At 40.3% G+C, this 21,504-nt stretch overlaps 1 protein-coding gene across 8 annotated transcripts in view; it reads left to right on the top strand.

Annotated features, from left to right (window-relative positions):
* The window catches only part of NCOR2 (nuclear receptor corepressor 2), a 3,277,114-nt gene that overhangs the window by 2,450,119 nt on the left and 805,491 nt on the right, over positions 1-21,504 (top strand). For all 8 annotated transcript variants that reach the window (XM_044068530.1, XM_044068534.1, XM_044068533.1 and 5 more), the window contains one exon: positions 20,327-20,469. In XM_044068530.1, the coding sequence (XP_043924465.1) occupies positions 20,327-20,469 (143 nt within the window). The remainder of the gene's footprint in view (positions 1-20,326; positions 20,470-21,504) is intronic.

Consider the following 21,504-nt stretch of genomic DNA (forward strand, 5'->3'; position numbering starts at 1 on the left):
GAGGATTTTTCTTTTGGTGAAACCCTACGTACTTTAAGAGAACATTTCCACTGGGAATGCATAGACTATCCTCAGTCCAAAAAGAGACTCAGAGAATTTTTAGAGTTGCCACAGCATAGAGCTCTAGCAACACCTCCAGTTCTGGATGTTGTGGATGATGTTTTTATGGAATCCAGTCTAACTCCTGATACTTTACTCCCTGCTTCTAGGAAACCAGACAGGTACTACAGAGTTCCTGACTCTCACAGATTTCTTTTCAAAAATCCTACTGCTGACCCAGAGGTCATCTCCCAAGGGCCCAAAGGTATAAAAGCAACTACAGCTAAGAATCCCACCCCTTCGGACAGGGATTCCAGAGCTTTAGATCAATGGGGTAAAAAAGTATACACCTCTGCAACTCTCGCCATTAGGGCATTGAATTGCCAGTTTTACATGCTGAAGTACCAGCAACATATTATGGAACTTATTAAGCATAAATTAGCTACCTTTACAGACTGTGCAGAAAATAAAGAATTACAAGTGTGTATGCATTCTGCAAGCCAAGTCAGCAAGCATACCTTGCAATGTGGCTTTGATGCCGTAGAAGCTTCTTGCAGGGCAGCAGTCACTGGTTCTGTACTGAGAAGGCATGCTTGGCTTAAGGAACAGACCTTGCCATACTATGTCAAATCAAAATTACTAGATGCTTCTTTGAACAAGGGCAATCTGTTTGGACCCTAAGCAGAAGAGGTTCAAAAAAAGATGGAAGAAAAAGCTAAATCTATGCAGACAGTCAAAGATGTCTTGCAAGTGCAGCCTCCTAGATTCAGTAGGCATTGCCCCTCGAAGCATTGGTCTTTTCCAACACCCTCAAGGCCATCCCAAACTAGAACCAGGGGAAATAGACCCCCCCAGACTACAGTCTCAGGGTATGCAGAGATCTAAGCAATGGAGTGCCTCCACTTCAAAAACAAGGAGTGCTAACCCACCCCCTTACAGAAAGAATTCACAATGACTTCTCAGTCCACTCCTCACCTCTGCCCAACTGCTCGTGCCCCTAGGAGGAAAACTTACCCATCATGCAAAAAGTGGACCTCCATCACCAAAGACCGTTGGGTCCTCAACATTGTATCCCAGGGGTACAGACTTTACTTCCACTCACTGCCAACCCCAAAAGGGTTCCCAGATCTTCTTCCAAACCAGTGGGCAGAGGCACAAAACCAAGTTATGTCCCTGCTCTCCATAAGGGCAATTCAACCTGTTCCTGCAGAACAGATAGGTCAAGGGTTCTATTCCAGACTGTTCGTGATACCCAGAAAAGAGAGCACTTGGCACCCAATCCTAGATCTTTTCCATTCTGAACACCTTCCTGGTGGTACCAAACTTCAAAATGCTCACCCTTCAGCAGCTTCTTCCTATGCTGTCCAAAGATGCCTGGTTAGCCACTCTAAACCTAAAAGAAGCCTATCTGCACATCCCTGTCAGGGACTCATGCTGGAAATGTCTATGTTTCAGGGAAGGATATATGCATTATCAGCTCTCTGCACTTCCCTTTGGCTTATCCACTGCTCCTAGTGTCTTCACAAAATGCCTGGCTCTGGCCTTTGCCTACTGCAGACAGAGAAAAATTCAAATTTACCCGTACTTGGACGACTGCCTGATTCAGGCACACAGTCAGGAAAGGCTGTTGCATCACCTGACATTTGTAAAGAATCTTCTAACCTCCCCGGGGTACACTATCAATGAAAAGAAATCAAAACTAGTCCCCAGTCAAAAGATTGTATTGCTGGGAGCAAGCTTGGACACAGCATCCCAGATGGCATTCCTTACTCCAGAAAAACAAGCCTATCTGACTGGCTACTTCACTCAAATGACCACCTGAACCCAGCTATCCACAAGGAAAATCCTGCAGGCTGTAGGGTTCATGGCCTCTTGCATCCATATGCCAGACTGCATATGAGGAAACTTCAGAGGTACTTAAAAAGTCTTTGGTGCCAACATTCTCAGGACATGGAAACTGTAATACCTATCATACCTTGTCTAAGGACAGAGTTTCTTTAGTGGGCAGCAGCATGCAACAGCATGCAACCACAACAAGGGACTTCCCTTTACTCAACACCATGCTGCCCAGACCCAAACATAGACGCATCAGACTATGCCTGGGGGGCACACCTGAATGACAAGTGCATTCAGGGCCACTGGAGCCCAAGTCAAATTCATCTGCACATCAACCAAAAAGAGGTGCTAGCTGTTAAGCATGCTCTAACAGCTTTCAGATCCCTACTCTCACCAGGACCCCTGCTAATGAAAACAGACAACACCACAGTTATGTGGTACATCAACAAGCAGGGGGGAACCCACTCTTAGCCACTCTACAGGCTAGACATGTCCCTGTAGAACACGGTCTTGGACATGCAGGTTCATTTGCCAGCTCAATTCCTGCCATCCAAACAAAACTCCCTGGCAGACGACTTAAGCATAAATCTCCTAGACCCACACGAGTGGCAATTAGAACCCAGCATCTTCAGCCTTCTAATCCAGAAATGGGGGACCCCAGAGGTGGACCTCTTTGCCCCCCCCCTGCAATCACCAGCTCAGCAAATCCTGCACCAGGAGACCTCACAGCAGGGCCTGGAAAGTGGATGCCGTATCCATCCAGTGGGAAAATTTCTCTGTCTATGCATTTCCTCCTCTGCCCCTTTTCTCAGAGATATTACTCAAGATAAGACATGACAGACCAAGGACAATCCTGATTGCCCCGGACTGGCCACGCAAGCACTGGTACCCACAGGTGTCACCCTGGCACCTACCCCAGATCCCAACCCTCTTCACTCAGCGGGGGGGGGGGACAGATCTTGCATCCGCAACTACAAACCCTGAATCTGACCGTCTGGCTTATTCCTTGAATTCTCCCCCAATGACCAGCCTAAGCAAGCAGGTGTTGGACGTCATTCTTGAAGCCAGAAGACCAAGTACAAGGAAATCCTATGCTGATTAGTGGAAAAGGTATTGTTCCTGGATTCAGTCTAAAGGAGAGGACACAGCACAGCCCTCCTTACCTCTAATCCTGGATTACCTAGCAAATCTACTCCACAGAGGCCTATCCTTCTCCTCCATTAAGATCCATGCCTCTGCCATCTCGGCTCATTACAACACTGAGCCACCTCTCATAAAACATTTCCTGAGAGGGGCAAACAACTTAAGGCCACCATTGAGAGCACCCATCCCTGCTTGGGACCTTAACATTGCTTCCCCCGTTTGAGCCTGCAGCATCAGCAGAGTTAAAATTCCTCTCTTGGAAAACAGCCTTGCTTCTGGCCATCACTTCAGCTAGAAGAGTGTTTGAGTTACAAGCACTTATGGCTGTAGAACCGTTCATTATTTTTCATGCTGACAGGGTCTCCCTCAGGACTAATCCTTCCTTTATGCCTAAAGTGGTGTCCAGTGTGGCTCTCAACCAATCTATCCATTTACCAACCTTCTTCCCTAACCCTCAAAATAAAGGGGAAAGGGTCCTGCACTCCTTGGACGTGCACAGGCAGCTCAGATTCTGCCTGGTATAGGACTAAGCCCTTCAGGAAATCTGACCAATTACTACTCAGTTTTGCACCGGGGCAGAAGGCAAGGCCATTTCAAAACAGACAATTTCTAAAAGGATAGCACACTATATTCATTTCTGCTACAAACACCATGGGAAACCACCCCCCCAGGAGGTCAGAACACATTCCACTAGGGCAACTTCTACCTCTACAGCATTCGTCAGGGGAGTCCCTACCAGGGACAGTCTGGAAGCTGTTACCTGGAGTCCTGTACACACCTTCACCAAGCATTACCACCTGCCTATCTTTTCCAAATCCAGGGCGGGTTTTGCAACAGCAGTCCTGCAGGGCATATTAGCCAGCCCCAACTCTTCTTGACTGCCTCCACCCTTTCTTCAGCTTTGGGAATCAATCCAAGTGTGATTACTGCAACAGTGAAAGACAAAGAACATAATACAGTTGTGTACATTTACCATAAATGTAGATGTTTGAGTGTATTCACTGTTGCAGTCCTGGTTTCCCTCCTTCCAGCCCCCTTCTCTCTCTCTCTCTCTCTCCTCTCTGTATATATTACTCATCCCTTACAGGTGTATTGGTATTGGTATTTATTTTTACTGGTGGTGATTTCCCACCATAGCTTAGCTCCCTATTGGGGGGCTCCAGACATTTGGGGCAAGAAAAACTGATGTAATGACGTTCGCTGCCTGTTTTTATACCCTTGAAGACCTGACGTCAGTCCTGGAGCGACAGCAACCGATGCAGAAATACTAAGTCTCTGGTATTCGGGCCGACTGAGGGCTACCTGCAGGCAGATAACCCAAGTGTGATGACTGCAACAGTGAATACACTCAAACATCTACATTTATGGTAAGTGTGCACAACTGTACTTTATCACCTTAATACATGTGCAGCAACCTTATTATTGAATGTTTATTACTCATGTAAAATCTGTGGAGCTTTTCTCCCCGGGCCTCCGCTGAAAAAGAACATGTGTCCAGATGGAATTTCCTGGTAAACAAATGTAAATAAATAAATAATGTGTGTGTGCGCACGTGTGCACATGTAAAATATTTCCTGTCTATTTGCCTGTTACTCACGAAACTGACCACTCAGGAAGTATTATGCAGTATGCCATTTTTGGGTATGGGTTACACTGGAACTGACTCATGCCTAGTGTGGTCTGATCATGAGGGTAAAAGTCAAGTATGCCATTTGTAAATCTCAGAGTAATTCACAGACAAACATGGTAAACTAACTAACCACAGTGGCAACCAAGCAGTGGTGTAAAACGGAGACCAAAAAATGCACGAGGTGGACTGCAAATTGAAAGTTTTTAGTGCAGTTGAACTTTAATGTTTGCTATTCGTCATACAGACTTCCTCAGAAACTAAGATACAGACTTAAACTGCTCACATTTAAAAACTGTAGGTGCAAAACCAACCAATCACCACTTGACATTAATTAAGTAAAACTTGATAAAAAAATCACATAAATCCATTTACCATACTAGTAAAAAATCTTAAAAACTTAAAATTGATTGATAGTTGAGGACTATAGTGATTTTTTTTCATGGTTACTTTTATTGTTTCATTGCTGCATTGCTGTCTGTTTTCTCGTAGCATTTTGTAGTGCTGCATGTGTTCTCTTAACCGCTTTTGCACTGCTTCAAGGTAGCGTATGTTTAAACAAGTATGTAGTTACTAGCGATGTTTATTTTTGTGCCAGTGAAAATGCTTCAGTGAGCTACACATATTTATGTGGGCCTTTGCTTGCCATTCAAGTACCTGATTGCATTTTTTTTGTGTAATGTTTATGTGTGACAGTTCAGGATTTGCAGAGGTGCAATACAGAGAGAGATGTTTTACTGTGCAGTATATACAAGACACCAGACTAACTGAAAAAAGTGTATATGCTTGCTATGGTTTAAGACACGTTTTACAGTTTTTCTTAATGTTTTCCCACCTTTTCTAGTTATTCCAATTTTTGTTTACTGAATGTGTTCTGTTTATCTGCAAATTCATTATTTATGAGTCAACACCTCTAATGATTTGTTTTCATTTCCTTTTGATACTGGTAATGTGGTATTATATTTTATGTAATGAGTGGTACAGGGGTACTGTAGGTGTTTGTGGATATGCTTGTGCTATTTCTTTCTTAATGAGAAAAATAACATGGGCAATACCTTTTTTTATGCTATGTGGCAATGATTTGCTTCACAGCTAATGTCTTCATTCTTTGACTGATTACACTTGAGCATTGTTGCAGTATGGTGTATCGGATTACTGCAGTCATATTGAATTACATAATTTAAAATGTTAGCACAGTAAATTGTAAGATCACATCCACCCCGCAGCTCCAGGATCTGGGGTTTTAATCCTGACTTCCATTCACTGTCTCTCTGACGTTTTCCATCCTATTCCTCAGGTCTGTGTGTGTTTTCTCCATGTACGGTGGTTTCCTCCCAGCTCCTATAGATTTACTGGTTGATTGGCTACATATAGTTGTTCATCTGTATGATGTCTTTGACTTTTGGAATCAGGTTGTGATTTTGTAGCATGCTGTGGACTACTACACTTTTTATGCAGTCATTGACCAGGTAGGACCTACTATGCACAACTGATGCTTTACATGGAGTGACATGCATGCCATCAACATAGACCATATTTTTTCCTTTTGGACATGTTGAGATATAGTTCTCAGTTTTAACAAGATAAGCCAACTCAGTGCATGTATCTCATTTCAGGAGTGACCTGGGAGTATGTTTTTCATAATAAGCCATTGCTTCCTTCCTGATCCCTTACCCTTGTTCAGGTCGAATCTTGACTCATCTTCCTACTCACTCATCCTCTTCTCTTCTACTTTATTAGTCCCTTCTGAGTTTCTAAAGTTTATTTCTGAAGCTGTCATGTCATAACTCTGTCAATACAAACAACCTAGCATTTGTTACATTATTTGCATTTGAAGAAATAGCTACAGGTGTTAACAGCTGCACATTTTTGATGTAAAGTTCTTCCCCAAGATTCAGAAAGACTTACTGTAAACAGGAAACCCTAATACAGCCATTATCCCCTATTGGAAAAACCTTTGCAATTCTTAGACTGCCCTACTGCTGAGGTTTCCCATTGGTAGAGGTCTCGGTGCATAATGCAATTCCAGTGCTTGAGATGCTTGCTGATATGGCAGTCCTGGGGCGCTGCTAAAGCTTAGCAGTCATATGCTGTCCCCCAGAAATACTCGCTGCTGCAAATTTACTGTAACAGGTGATTCAGAGAATCCCTCAGCTGTGTAATTTTACACTGTTAGAGGAAAAATGTGAATACTGTTAAAAGAGTGGTCATCCACTCATTCTTATGAAGGTAGTCACAGGGTAGGTAAGTTCAGCAAATATGTGAGAAAAGGAGAGGCGTTAGAGTGTGTGTGTGTGTGTGTGTGTGTGTGTGTGTGTGTGTGTGTGTGTGTGTGTGTCTGAAGGGGCAGTCAAGTCAGATGAGAGTGTGTATGTACTGGAGCTTGTGTGGGTGAGTGTGATCAACTTTTGGGGGCTTATTTAGTGTGTGGGGTGGGGTGTTTGAATGTATGTGCTTGCATCTGTGTGTCAGCCTATCTGTGTGTGAGTGTAGGGTTGCCTTTTCCAATGTGATGCATGGGCTGCCAGGTGAAACACTACAACCATCAAGTCTGATAGCGCTAGGGTTAAAGGCAATTCAGAAATATTTTTGAGCCAATAATGAGGTCTTTTTCATTCCAGCCATAGCAGTCTCTGAATTGCGTATGTTCACCTACCTGCAGTAGGCAGTTTAAGTGAACAATGTGAATCTTTCTGAATCCTAAGGCATGTTTTGTGGTGTCATGCTGTCTTGGAAGATATGTTATGCCCTATAAGTAAAATACATTGTTCAAGAATTTGTATGTGATTTTGTTAAAGAGAAGTAAACAATAGCATACAGTTTTAGAAGAAAAACAGTAGTAACAGCAGCAACTGCAAATTATGTAGTGTTTGACATGATGTCTTTTGTCTTGGTGGTAACAGAAGAAACATTACTTTCTTTGGATGGACAATACAGAAGACTTGTCCTTGGAAAGGAAGCTATGAGACATTATTCTTCTGTTCAATTGTGTGTTTGTATGTCCATGTGAAACTGTGAGCTGCATTTTGCAGATTACATACTTAAATACAGCTTAAAGGGGACCTGACGAACTTAAAGGAGCATATTTACTCCGCTAATAGATATCCCCAAGAAAGTGCAGTGAGCAAAACTTTTGAGAGTTTGCAGTGTGCTTACTAATTAAAACCATTTCTTGCAAAAAACAGCACATCCTGATTGTGCTTCGAACAATCATAGTCTTAACAAATGTTCCTGTCTGCCTTGTATAAGAACACTAAAGTGTGGGACAGGATAGTGAAGGCTTACCATTCATCCATTGGCTGTTGTTCTCTGAGATTCTGCTCATTTGATCACTGCAGTTCTAGTTTTTAGTCTATTAAGGAAAACTGAAATGATTTCACTGAAAAATGGCAAAGCTTTTTGGGATATGGTACTCATGTCAGAGTCATGTAATTCCAATAAGTGATCTACAAATGGAATAAGGATGTCTTTTCGTGGTTATTTTTATGATGGGGATATTGACCCTCCCTGCAACCCTGTTATTATGTATTCTAACTTCTAAAGTTACCAGAGCCTAGGTGCAAGAATGAACCCCTGTCCAATAAGTCTCACGCAACCATAATTTTTTAATAATCTTTATTAAATCATCACATTTTAAACTCCCGCATGAGTTCACATACATTATTTAATATGAAAGAAAACAAATTGTGGTTACGTTTCCATTATTATTATTTTTGTTATGCAGTACATATGTTTTCTTTATAACAGTTTTCTTTCAGTAAAATATTACATAAATTGCTCAATTCCTGTTTTCTCTTAAATGTCAAATCTCCTTCTCAAATTTGTTCTTCATATATTGTTCTCACAAATAGCATTTATTTTTATGAAATTTACTCCTTCCCTTTTCTAAAGTCCTTGCCTTCTGTTCCGTTATCGCCAAGTTCCATTATGTTTGGGATAGATTTTGATGTCCATTTTTGTTAATCATCAAGTCTTTACTCTTGTCTAAGCAGTTCAGATCCTACATCTCAGCTCAAAAGAGTCATATCCTTAGTTATTACTTTTTCTACCAACATTTCTGGGCTTTGTATTAGTGTAGTACCTCACAGGTCGTTCTTTGCAGATGTGGGTGTGGTCTTAGTGATTGATAGGTGAAAGGCAAGCGTCTTCATATGGAAATCATGCAGAAGTGGCATGAATATGAGCGTCTTCATATGGAAATCATGCAGAAGTGGCATGAATATTAAGTGTCTATTCGTAGTTTACCCTTTTCCTCAATGTAGTGCCATCTCGGAGTTGGTATATTTAATTTGTGGAGGGTGAGGGGGTGCAGGGGGGCTTGCCTGCAGAAACTAAGGAAAAACACTACTTGCAATTATAGTGCTATTATTTTTTTCTCCTTCATTTTTGCCAGGGGGCAAACCCCCCCTGTACAGGGGGCTGCACCCCCTACACCCCACACAAATTAAATATAGCAACTCCCAAGATCGCACTACATTTTGGAAAAGGGTAAACTACGAGTACACATTGAAATTCATACCAATGGCAGCATGAGTATTACGCAAGTTTACTAAGACGTCACCAATTGCTGGATGGTGGGCGGAGTTTAGGCGGGATTTGCTACTGCGCATCCTGTGAGGCATTGTAGTAATACAAAGCCCATTTCTGCCGTAGTACTGTATGTGGAATTTTTAAAATCTCCAGCACAAAGAAGATGTGCAGAAATGGTTATGTGAAGTAATGCAAAAGTAGACCAAGAAAAAACAGCAAAGCACACTTCACAACGCAGAACTGTTTAATCGAAATAAAGAACAAAGCTTTCAGACATCCAGTCCTTCCTCAGTGTTGCAAACAATTAGAAAACAGTCATCTTTTTAAATACTGAAAACTGAACATGTGACACAGCTTATCCTATCATACAAAAGTATCAATTACAATAAAATATTCTCTATTAAAATTATTATCTTTCAAGAAGATTCTGTTAAAATTGTATACATATACACAACAATGACCATATAAAAGGAAATGTATATGTCTATAGTAAAAAACATTATTAAAATAGATGCATTGTTTAATTTTTTGCTGCTTAAATTTTAATACTGGTTTTAATGTCACTTGTTTATTTAAACCTGAGTATACATCTGCTTGCATACGAACAATCCATTCATATTCCTTATTGTCAAGTTTATTAATATCACCACGCCTAATATTAGGATATAAGAATTCTTTAACTCTAAAAACAAAATGATGGGAAGTACCCTGTTCCTGTATGTGTTTAGCCAAAGAGTTACTTTCTGTGCCCCTACGTATATCTGATCTGTGTTCTACCATCCTGTCATGTAGTCTTCTAGCCGATTTCCCCACATAAAATCCTGCGCACAACATACAGGTAGCCAACTGTATGACAAATGAAGTATTACAAGTTGCAGTACAATCAAAAACAAACTTTTTCCCACTAACAGGATGAACAACTTCATTTGAGTGGCAAATACTTGAACAGCAGGAACAATTATAACACGGTACAATTCCCTTGATTTTATAATTAGTATGTTTCTTTTTGTTCAGGGAGAAATCGTTATAGCATAAACTTTGCTTCAAATTTTCACAATTTCTGTATGTAAATAAAACAATTTTTCATGGCCAGGTATAGCTGGGGTGGGAGATTGGCGTATTGGTTAAGGTGCTTACCTTAGAAACACAAGGTGCAGGGTTTGATTCTGACATGGGGTAATTGGCTAGGCTTAAAAATGGGCCATAAGTGCAGTTAGCTTAGTACTAACCTGTGAACCTATATATCCCAATTGCCTCTAATAATCTTCTCAACTGATTGGCTTGCTCTACTGTAAGTCATCAGATATCTAAAAGGTTGGATTTCAATATTTTGTTGTTGTACAACATTGTTAATTTGTGTAATTCAGAAAGAAGGGTTTAGCCTGCCCATCTTTTGTTTTCATTACATCATCTCTAACTATATTTAATTCACTAATGTCATAGCCTCTCACTAGAAATTCATTCGTTATCTCTTCCATTTGCTTAATACAGATGTCTGTTCTAGTATTCAATCTACTCGCCCGTAAGTACTGGCTCTTAGTGATGCCTCTATAGGTATGCTTAACATGCATGCTGTTTTTATGAAGATATTTATAAGCATGCATGTCTTTCCTATACATACAGGTGTCTATACCATCTTTAGTAAGAGATATTCGGACATCTAAGAAAATGCATCTCAGTTTCAGAAACATTAATTTCAAATCTTAAAAAATCAGTAGTTTGGTTTAAATACATAAAAAATCTTTTAATTAATTCTGGTCACCTTCCCAAATTAAAGAAATATCGTCAACAAAACGCTTATAAAATAAAATTTTTGAAGCATATATATTATTCTCACCATGCACATTAAGTTCCTCCATTTTGCTTAATGCCAAGTTAGCATATGTATTTGATACTGCAGTGCCCATCGCCACCCCTGATGTTTGATGTTATATCTGTTTATTGAAAATTAATACTTTATTTTCCGATACTAATTCTAAAAATTCTCAAAAAGTTTCAATCTGCCTCACAGTATATTGCCCATGTTCAGTTAAGATCTCCCTTATTCGGTCTATACCATAAATATTAGGAATAACATTGAAGAGTGACTTAATATCCAGAGTTACAAACAAGAACCTTTTCACTACATTTTTATCTAACCACTCATATAATTTCATTAAAAAGTCACCAGTATATTAATATAGCAAGTACAACATTTTAAAAAGTTCTTAGTATACTCTGTAGATAGACCGATAAGGGCTCTGTTATCCACCCCTCCCAGAGACAATAGGTTTCATTGGTGGTTTCTGGGGGGATTTATGAATTTTTGGCAAACCATATAGTATTGGGATGGTATGGCAAGTCACAGTAAAAAAGTTAAAACTGTATCTATATCATTCATTAACTGCAAGTCATATATACACATATTTATTTTACTAATGATTATAGTGACTTATTTGTCATTAATTAATTTAAATACTTGTTTATCAGAAACTAAATCATTAATTACAGAAATATAGTCACATAAATTCATTAATACAATACAACCACCCTGCCTCCTTTATTGTTCTCATTGTTTTGCAGGGCTTTAAGGGCATCAAACTCATCATTTGTTAAGTTGTACATTTTCTTAAAGGAATTTAATTCATATATTTCGCGAATTTGTTTTTCACAAATATTATTAAAAGCAGTGATAACTGGATCGCTCAAGGGTATGAATGTACTACTTCTTTTACATACACCTGGCGTAACTATGCCAGAATCTTTAAAAATGCATTTCAAGTTCATATTGCGAGTAAATACTTTCAGGTCTGTAATGGCATTCACTACATTATCTATACCAGCTGGAACAAACTTAATACCTCGTGATAACAAAGAAATGTCTGCATCTGTAAGCTCATAATTTGATAAATTAACTATATTACAACTACTAGTACTTTTATCATTGTATATTTCCATAGAATCACAGGCAGCAGTTCCAGTTTCACTTACTGATGTTTGCTTGTTTTGCTCCATGCCGTTGGTCCGTTATTGGGTCTCCCACATGATTGTGAGCGTTTTCTCATTGAATCCTGCTTCTGTACAATGATTTGTTCTGGCAGGTTCATTATTAAGCGATAGTTCTTGTCTCAAAAAGAAGCCGAGTTGGTTTCAGACTCTTTATTTACAACACTGCTAATTTCAGATGTAGTAGCCGTTTCCACTCTGTTCCTTCCTCTTGAGGAACTTTCCTCCGAATGGCTTGTTGCGGGTGACGTAACCAAGAAATCTCGCCTGTCCTGTGATTGGATAGAACCAGGCTCAGAGTCCAATGATATTACAGTAGTCGCAGCTGCTTTCTGTTGATTGGATAAGGGCTTGAATACATCCAGTTGATACACAGAGCTCTTTTTAGATCTTTCAGCAGTAACAAAGTTCTTAGCTCGTTTCGGCCAAGAAAAAATATGGCTATTAGTGAAATCACTTATATCATGTTGTAGTTTCTTCTTTTTGGTCCCTTCCAGCTGTTAATCTAGATTACACATACGTGTCAGCATATCATCTTAAAGAAAAATATAGTCATTGAAAGAAAGAGAGCTAGAAAGTTATTTCTCTAGCACCTGTATTTCAGAACATAATTCATTTTCTATGCTGGCAAAAAAAATCCTTCATTAAAGTCATGTAATTCATTCTCAGTTTAATATTTAGTTCCTGCCATTTTTTGAGAAGCTCTGGATAGGTATTTCCATATGAGGGCATATTCAAACCACGTAAGTCCCGTGGCACTATACCCAAGTCAGTATAGGCAAGGAAACTAAAACGCTGCCACTGCAACTTTTTGAAAGTTTTTACCATACGCTCCAGGGTCTGGATTTTGAGAGAAAATTCATCCCTCTGAGTTGTTACCGAAGTAGCACTCACTCCTGCATTCATTAAAGCCTCAGGTCGATTTATTAGCGGATTTCTCTTTCTCTCAACCAATATGTCAGAGAGATAAAGTTCACAGTACAGTCAAGTCTGCCATTATTTTATTTTTTTTAAATGGCATTTTTTATTGAAAAACATCAACAATTCAATAAGCATATTGCAGATTACGGTTTCACCAAAAACTGCCTTTCCAGTGGAAGTTAGAGTTCTATCTTAAAGCCAAACATCATCAGTCTACATGATGTAATATGGAAACCTACACAAAGAAATGTTTCATATTAGTTATAACTTGATCTAAGAAGTGCATTATAAATTAAGACATATCAGTAGTCACTGAGAAAATACTATACCTCCAGAGATGCACATTTCTTTAAAATGGGTGTGGATCATTTTAATTAAAGATTTAATTAACAGCATAAAAATTGAATATTATTGGCATATAAGTATTTTTTAAACATCTTTATTGAATTATTACTTGCGACATAGGCAAACATTTATGTAAGAGAAAACAGTCTCCTGTTGTTGAGAAAGTTGGGAAAGGCAACTGGATGTGCACAATAGACCTTCAGGATGCATACTGCCACATAATGATGGACAGGTGCTCCATCAGTTTCCTCCACTTCCAGCTGGGAACCAGGAATTTGCAATTTAGAGCCCTGCCATTTGGTCTCACCACAGTCCCTTGGGCGTTCACCAAGTGTATGGTTGTGGGTGCAGCTCATCTCAGGCTATAAGGGTTCAATGTGATCTTGTATCTAGACGATTATCTCATATCCTCCTTGCACCATCTTTGCACTCAACTGGGCATCACAGTGAACTCCGACAAGTCCAAATTTCTTCCTTTTCAGACAATAGAATTTATAAAAATTCACTTGGATATGAAGCGCCAGAAAGCAAGACTTTCAGAGAACAGGTTAGCCACTCTCTCACAAATAGGCAGTAGCAGTCCTTTCCTGCCAGAAGCAACCAGCAACTTTCAGTGCAATGACCCGTCAGACATGAACCCATGAGTTTTCAGGTATTTCTCACAGGCATCTGCACAAAACAAATACACTGATGGCTCAAGTCTCAGAAGGTCCCACAAGATCACAACTTTGTTCTGCCTCCTCCCCAAGCCATGGTGACGACGGACCCCTCCCATTTAGGGTGGGGAGCACTTAATGAGATGGACTGTTCAAGGCATGTGATCCCCTTCCAAGGACGGTTTTCATATCAACATACTGAATATGAGGGCAGTCTTCTTGTGTTGCAGGCCTTCCAGGACTTCCTCCCTCTAGAAGTGATTTCCATTCAGACAGACAACATGTCGGTAGTCTGGTACATCAAGCCATGAGAGTTTGGCAGTGGGCAATGTCTTCTAACCACTTTCTGGTAGCAATGCATATTTGGGAGAAATCCAGTGTCCTAGCGGACAGGTTGAGCAGGTCTATTCCCCTGCCTCATGTGTGGTCCTTCAAGCTAATGGTGGCAGAACAGTTTTTTTCTGCCACTGGGATCAGCAGCACTGTGATCTCCTTGCCTCCCCTCACAACATGGAGTACAGCAGATACTTTTTCTTGATCCTCCAAGAGGGGGAGTCAGCGAGTGATACTCTGATACACATTTGGCCCTCTGGGCTTCAGTATGCTTTTCCTCATGGTCATCCTCACTGGCCCTTTCTTGCTTTGATAGATATGGTTTCCCTTCCTCTTGCCTCATCTGATAGACCCTCCTTGGGTCCTTCCATAGGCCCCTCTTCCAGCCATTTTAGATCTTTTGGCTTCCATTTTTTCACAATGGGGATAGCTACTCTACTTTCAAAGTCCATTTCTAGTTCTCATGTTGGAGAAAATCAGTCTTCTGTTGCTTCCCTTAAATTGTCCAGGGGGTTCCTCTGGGGTGCTTTCCTTCTCAGATCTGCATATGGGATCCTACACCTCCTTAGGAAATCACTTTTCTACTACAGGCTTTAAGTAGGACTCCACCCCCCCCCCCCCCCCTTGAACCTGCAGCCAAAGTGAACTTCAAATTATCTAACTTGGAAAACATTATTTTTGGGTGGCAGCTATTTCAGTTTGAAGTGTGTCAGGATTACAAAATGTTTTGTGCAAATCTCATTACCTCATCTTTTTTAAGAATAGAGTGTCCTTGCAAATGACCCCATCCTTTACTCCAAAGGTGACTGTTGGGAGACCTTGATAAATCAGTCATTCTTGCATTTTTCTTCCCTAATTTTGCCAATAAAGAGGACATGCTGCATTTGTTAAATGTACATCATCAACTCCATTTGTACCTTCACAGTATAAAGAAATTTAGAAAGTGTGATCACCTGTTTGTTTCTTAACAGCCAGATTGGGACAGGGAGGCTCTAAACTGACAATTTCTAGATGGTTATCTTACTGCATTTCATATGGATACAGCGAGAGAAAGGATTGGCTTTGCTCAAACCCATTAAGGCTCACTCAAGTAGATCTGTGGCTACTTCTTCAAAAGCCTCCACCGATGTTATCTGCACTACAGTGTCCATACCTTCATTTCTCATTTAAAATTGGATTTACACTGTAGAGATGGGGCTGCATTTTGTTCATCCATCCTCTGGAGTATCCTTCCAATAGACCTCCCAAGGATTTCATTAGCTGGGGAGTCTGTCCTATCCATTAATGAATGGAAAGAAGAGACAGCATCAGATACAGAAGTTATGTACTTAACATGTACTGCCTTTTCATGGGTCTGTTTCATATGCTGTTTAAGCTCCATAGCAGAATATGAGGTCTGTTTGTGTCTTTCGGTTTTTCCCGGTTAGGGGTCGCCACACCGGAACTCCGGTCCGCTAATGATTGGCAGTAGATTTTTACGTGCCGAGTTGCCAGCCCTGAAGCACAACCTTCAACAAAGGTATGCCCATTCACGCATGTCTCCACACCGAAGACGCTGTTAGCTGAGAATCGAACAGGACAACGTCTTACTGTGAGGCGACAACGCTACCGCAGCACCACCGCCACAGTTATAGCAGAATATGAGGTAACATTCTAAATTAATGATTTATTTTTTGGCACTTGGGCAAACTCATTCCAAGGTAACTTTGGGGGCAGGAGAGGATTATGAGAAGGGGAGGAGCCTGAACTTTGGATTAAAAGTCTGGAGTGGCTGAAGTATTTGAGGTCAGATCTGAAGACCCATCCATCGAGGAAGGAAGGAAGCGGACAACACAGATCTGTCATTATGGTAAGTACGTATGGAACATTTGTTTACTCCAAATCTGTACCATATATAGGAGATACACACACCTCACACTGATTTTATCTCACTGAACATAGGCGTTATGCATGAATGTACATACCTTCCCTTTGATGTTCTGAAAGGGATGACTGCAGGAGATGACATGTTCTGATAATTGCATCCATTATTCTGTGGAATTATTTAAAAGTGTCTGAGTTAGAAGCCCTTCAGGCAGGAGGGAAGGTGTTGAAATGATGTGGGACACACACATACACACACATCTTCCATAGGCTAGCTTGGGGAAGCATGCACGTTTTTCTTGTCAAAGGATCATCCTTGAATGTCAACTGAAGTGAATAAGCATAGGTAAAGAGGTTGTAGTGGTCTGTTGGTGGTGAGACAGCATTTTTAAGGAACTGGTTTAAGGTAAGTGATACCTATCAGAGTTCCATGGTGACCGGCTCTGTTACCCTAGTCTGAGTCTGTATCTTATGGCTACTGCTTCCCTCTGTTCCTCCTGTCTTCGGATTACTTCAGACTGTTTGTAGCTTAGTAATAACTAATAACGTTTATGGATGCATATTCTTGTCTCATCATTTCATATTCTGCATTGTGTTCCTACACCATATTCATTCTTTCATTTCTCCCCACTAGCCAACCTATACCAGGTATTGCACCAGTTTCTTTTGCAGTGTCTGCTCTCTGTTGCCTTTTTGGTTAGGTAACACATTTTATTCTGTAATCTTTTTTGTGTGCGCATGTGCATGTGCGTGCACGTGTGTGTGTGTGTGTGTGTGTGTGTGTGTGTGTGTGTGTGTGTGTGTACATGCACGTGTGCGTGTCTCTGAATTATGCAGGTATATGCTGACTCATGTTTTATTCAGACTCACCTGTATGCATGGTCTGTGTAGTGGTATACTGCTGTGTCAAACACTAACAAATGCTGTAATCTTCCCGTGTATCTACATTACACCGATGTAAGTAATAAGTAATTTGCACAGTGTGGACATCTGTTTAGAATTCATGCATTCTTTGTGACTGTACTCTTGTCACACATACATATGCACATTCTATCAGGTCAGAATTAGGTAGTATTGGGGAATATTTGATGAACCATGGTACTGTATAGTACAGTGGCCCAGGAGTAGAGCCACATGGGTCTTGTACAATAGCTTTTGCAGAAACTGAGAGGAAATGTTAGCAAATGATTGTCAGTAATCCTGTTGCAAAAACAGCGTGGCATCAATGGACAGTGTTGTGTATGATGCAGAGGTTTACTGACGTCATTGGTTACTAGGAAGCCATCCTGTGGATTGGATGTCTTTGCCAGAGTAATACAAACAACAGCACTGGGGGATTCTAATGTTCACTCCAGCATTGTTAACATGGGGGCAGGTATGGGACATTTTTGACCTTTCCAGAAGTATTTATAGTAGTGGCTTGAGAGTGCAGAATGTACAGCACAGGCTGTGTGACCGTTATTCTTTCAAGTACACTTTGTGAGTGTGAAGATGGTGTGTCTGTAAATCTTTAACAATAAAGGAGTTTTTTCATAGGACAGTTTTTAATAGCTTTGCTAAAATTCTATGCATTCAGGATGATTTAATTAACTTATCATAAGGAAAGGATAATTTCCTGGCTGTAGCCCATGATACTCTGGACCTTATGCCATGAGGCAGGGATGAATTATGACTTAAATATGAAGTGTTTACTTGCCTAGCACATATGGATAGTAATTCTGAAGGTGTCAGGAGAATATTTCTAGCAGTTACAAAGTCAAATGATAAGGGAAGTTAATGTTATAAGGACAAGGGGAAATGGGGTCGGAAGGCTCCTGCAATGTATTTATTTTGAATGTATGCATGTGCATATTGTTAACCAGGGTAGAGCACTGATCCATAATTTAAAGAATTTGGAAGCCATAAAAATACACTTTATTAAAACATTAATACCAAATTGCTCCTCACACATTGCCTTCTGTTCAGAAAAGGCTGTAGTTGAGGGCTAGTTGGGTTTAATGTTAGAATAAAGCATTTTTTATGGCTTCCAAACTATATGACTTATGTGTTTATTTGAAGAAGTGGGGAAACCCTAAAGGTGAAAAGTGGGTTTCAGGTAGAGCGCTGATCCAACTGAACCATTTTCAGTGGTTCATAGTTCAGCATGGGACGAGAGGAAACCTAACCGATGTAACTGTCTTTGTGTAACTATGCAAAAAATAATAACTTGCATTTTATTGTAATACAGTATTTCATTTGAAATAAGATAAACATTTTTTGACTGCATAGTAAATGCTACACAGGTTGCTATAACCAAACATTCTGGTTGTGTGAGCGCATAGAGTGAATCAAACAAGGTGACCAAAGTCTGGCTAGAGTCACAAAGTATGTGACAGTATAGTACGTGCGCCAGGTTTTACGGTATATGTTGTGCAAGTCTTAAAGGAATGGAAACAGAAAGATTAGGTTAGAAACAATACTCGTTTATTGGGCTGTTGAAAACAGGATGTTTTAGCGAGGGATATTTATTAGGGCAATCAAGGTATTAGGAAAGTTATTGGCATGAGGTTGAAGAGGAAATTGGGTTATTATAATTTGGCTGTGAGAACATTTATATGGACATACATGTAGAGAGGGCCGTACAGTTATGAAGTCTGTCTCGACTGAAATCACTGTTACAGTAGTCCTGACATATGGGTTATCAACGCAGATGTCCGTCCGGGATACCAAAGCTTTACTTTTCCTAGGTCATATATCTGTCGCATGACCACAGCTCGTATGCAGAGCCATATGTTGGGCATAGTGTATATTAGAGTAATGTGTGTGCTGCTCTGTTTTGTGATTAGGGGCAGTAGTTTTGCAATAACATTTGCACAGTGTCTGAGATGCTGTTTTTATTTAGTTCATGGTGAAATTTCATCTAAGAATGTATGGTTTTGATGTGTATTATAATGCTTTTCATATTATGGGAAGTGAAACTGCTAAGATGTGGTCACTGCATTTAAACTAGGCTTTTGGATTTTGCAGATTATTGATTATTATAATTTTGCAGCTGGAACTATTAAGAAGTGAATCTGTGGAGTAACTGCATCAGCTACTATGTTGTAATGTCCATTATACCTTGTATTATGGCTAGGGAAAAACAGGAACTGTGTGCAGTATGTTGTGCCATTTTGTTTTTGCAAGTGATCTGTCACTAAAGTTGTTTGAGGCTGTGTAAGGCACATATTGAGAGCAAATCTTGTCATTTATGTCATTGTTTATATACATTTTACCCACTTGCCTACTGTGTAATGAGCTTCAGATGCCCAGCTTCTCAGACTGTCCATCAATGGAAAATTCATAAGTTACATCTTCTAGGAAGTTGGGTTGTCAGGAGGTTATATCTGGGAATGACAAGATAGAGCCCATGTGTAAGAAGAGAAAAGTCATGCCAGAGCTGCAGCTGTTGCTGGAATTGGGCCGTGTAAGCCAAGAGGAGGCAAGTGCTTGTGGGGAGTCGCATTGCTCATTTTTAGCTCATTATCTTACCTCTCCAGGTTGCACTGCCAAACTGGGAAGCCTTGAATGATAAATGGGGTACTTTGTTGTGTGTACCTGTGATTTAGACTCTGTAGTCATTGTAATAGCTTGACAGTCGTGGTACCATTTCTTTCTCAACAGTGCCTGATGGACCTTTCTTCTCTGCCTGCCCTTAACACAGGTACTGTGTGTTGACCTTGAAGCTGTTTCTGTTGATGGATAACACCAACTCCCGTTTACCCTGATATTTTATCACTGCACATGTGTGAAGGCTCTTACAGATGATTATTCATAATTTATCTGATAGTATGTGGCATTACTCCCCTGGCTCTTAATAAGACATTGTGGTAGAATTAACAGTGTGTCACCCTAGCTGACACGACATTCAGGAAATATTCCTTGTCCAGGGGTAGTGATGTGGTGTATGTTACAGGTTGTAGTACTCGGCTAGCTGCTACTCTTTGAGTCTCATTTGTTCAGTTAATGTACTTTTTAGATAAACATTTCTGCAATAAATTAAATGAGTGCTTTGTTTTCTTCTTTTCAGCTCTTCTTGAACATGGGAGAAACTGGTCAGCCATTTCAAAGATGGTGGGCTCCAAGACAGTTTCACAGTGCAAGAACTTTTACTTCAACTACAAGAAGAGGCAGCACCTGGATGAGATCTTGCAGCAGCACAAAGTGAAAATGGTAGGTGGCCTACATGCTTTGTATGTCAAAAATTCAGTCAGTCAAGGCATCAGTCAGTCAGTCGGTCCATTTTACTTTGGGAGTCTAGACTACTATTCATTTTCAGTCTTCCTTAAAGGGACAGACAGAAGAGACAACATTAATTCTAGCTATTACAGCTTTTGTCAATGTGTTAAGCAGCCTCAGGCTACTGAAATTGGTTTGTAATTTGTTTTGTGGTCACAGTGATAAAATACGGACTATTCAGACTGGTGTGATGAGACCAGCATTGTGGAGCGTAGCAGTCCTACATTTTTATGTTTCACTAGCAGCATTACTGCTGCCTTGGAGCGTATCTACTGCTTAATGTAGGTAGTGGATAAAACAAAGTGAATGACTGCTGATCAGATTGCCAAAGAAAATGAAAATGTGATGTTTAAAAGTCCTCAGCATTGCGAATAAATGAGCGACGGGGCTTAGTGACTCTATCTAGTAAACATGGGAACCGAAGCGAATGCTGTGTGCTTATAGTAACCATTAACAGTATGTATGTAACAAATGTGCTCACTTTCATTAACCTCTACGACTATATGCCACAGGCATTAAGACCACTTGGTACCTTGAACTTTTCAGACAGTTACATCTCTTTGTTCCCTTGATGGTGCTTGGCTTCCATCTCTTTGTGTTGCTGTATATTGTACCTGAAGACACACGAATCAAGCAACACTGAAAAAGGTGAAAGTGCACTAAAGTCTGTGCTACCCTCTGCCTACTGCATGTAGGAGAGACTGGAATGTAACTGGCTGAATTCACCATATCATTGCATACTTTGGTTGGGAGGGATGTCTTGCCAAAGCTGGACACATTTGTTATATATCTTGCGTTTGGCAGCGATATCTATGTTTGTAGTACTTGGTGAAGGTGTTAAGATTAGACCATTAGTGCTACAGCAAACTTGTTGTCAATAGAGTAACTTTTGAGGGACACAGATGACATGGCCATTGCCATCCTACATTGGGCCTTAGGTGTAGCTGGCAAGTCACAGCCCACTGAGAT

This window comes from Protopterus annectens, chromosome 4.part0 (assembly GCF_019279795.1).
Source record: "Protopterus annectens isolate FY-2018-M chromosome 4.part0, PAN1.0, whole genome shotgun sequence".
NCBI classification, from domain to species: domain Eukaryota; kingdom Metazoa; phylum Chordata; order Ceratodontiformes; family Protopteridae; genus Protopterus; species Protopterus annectens.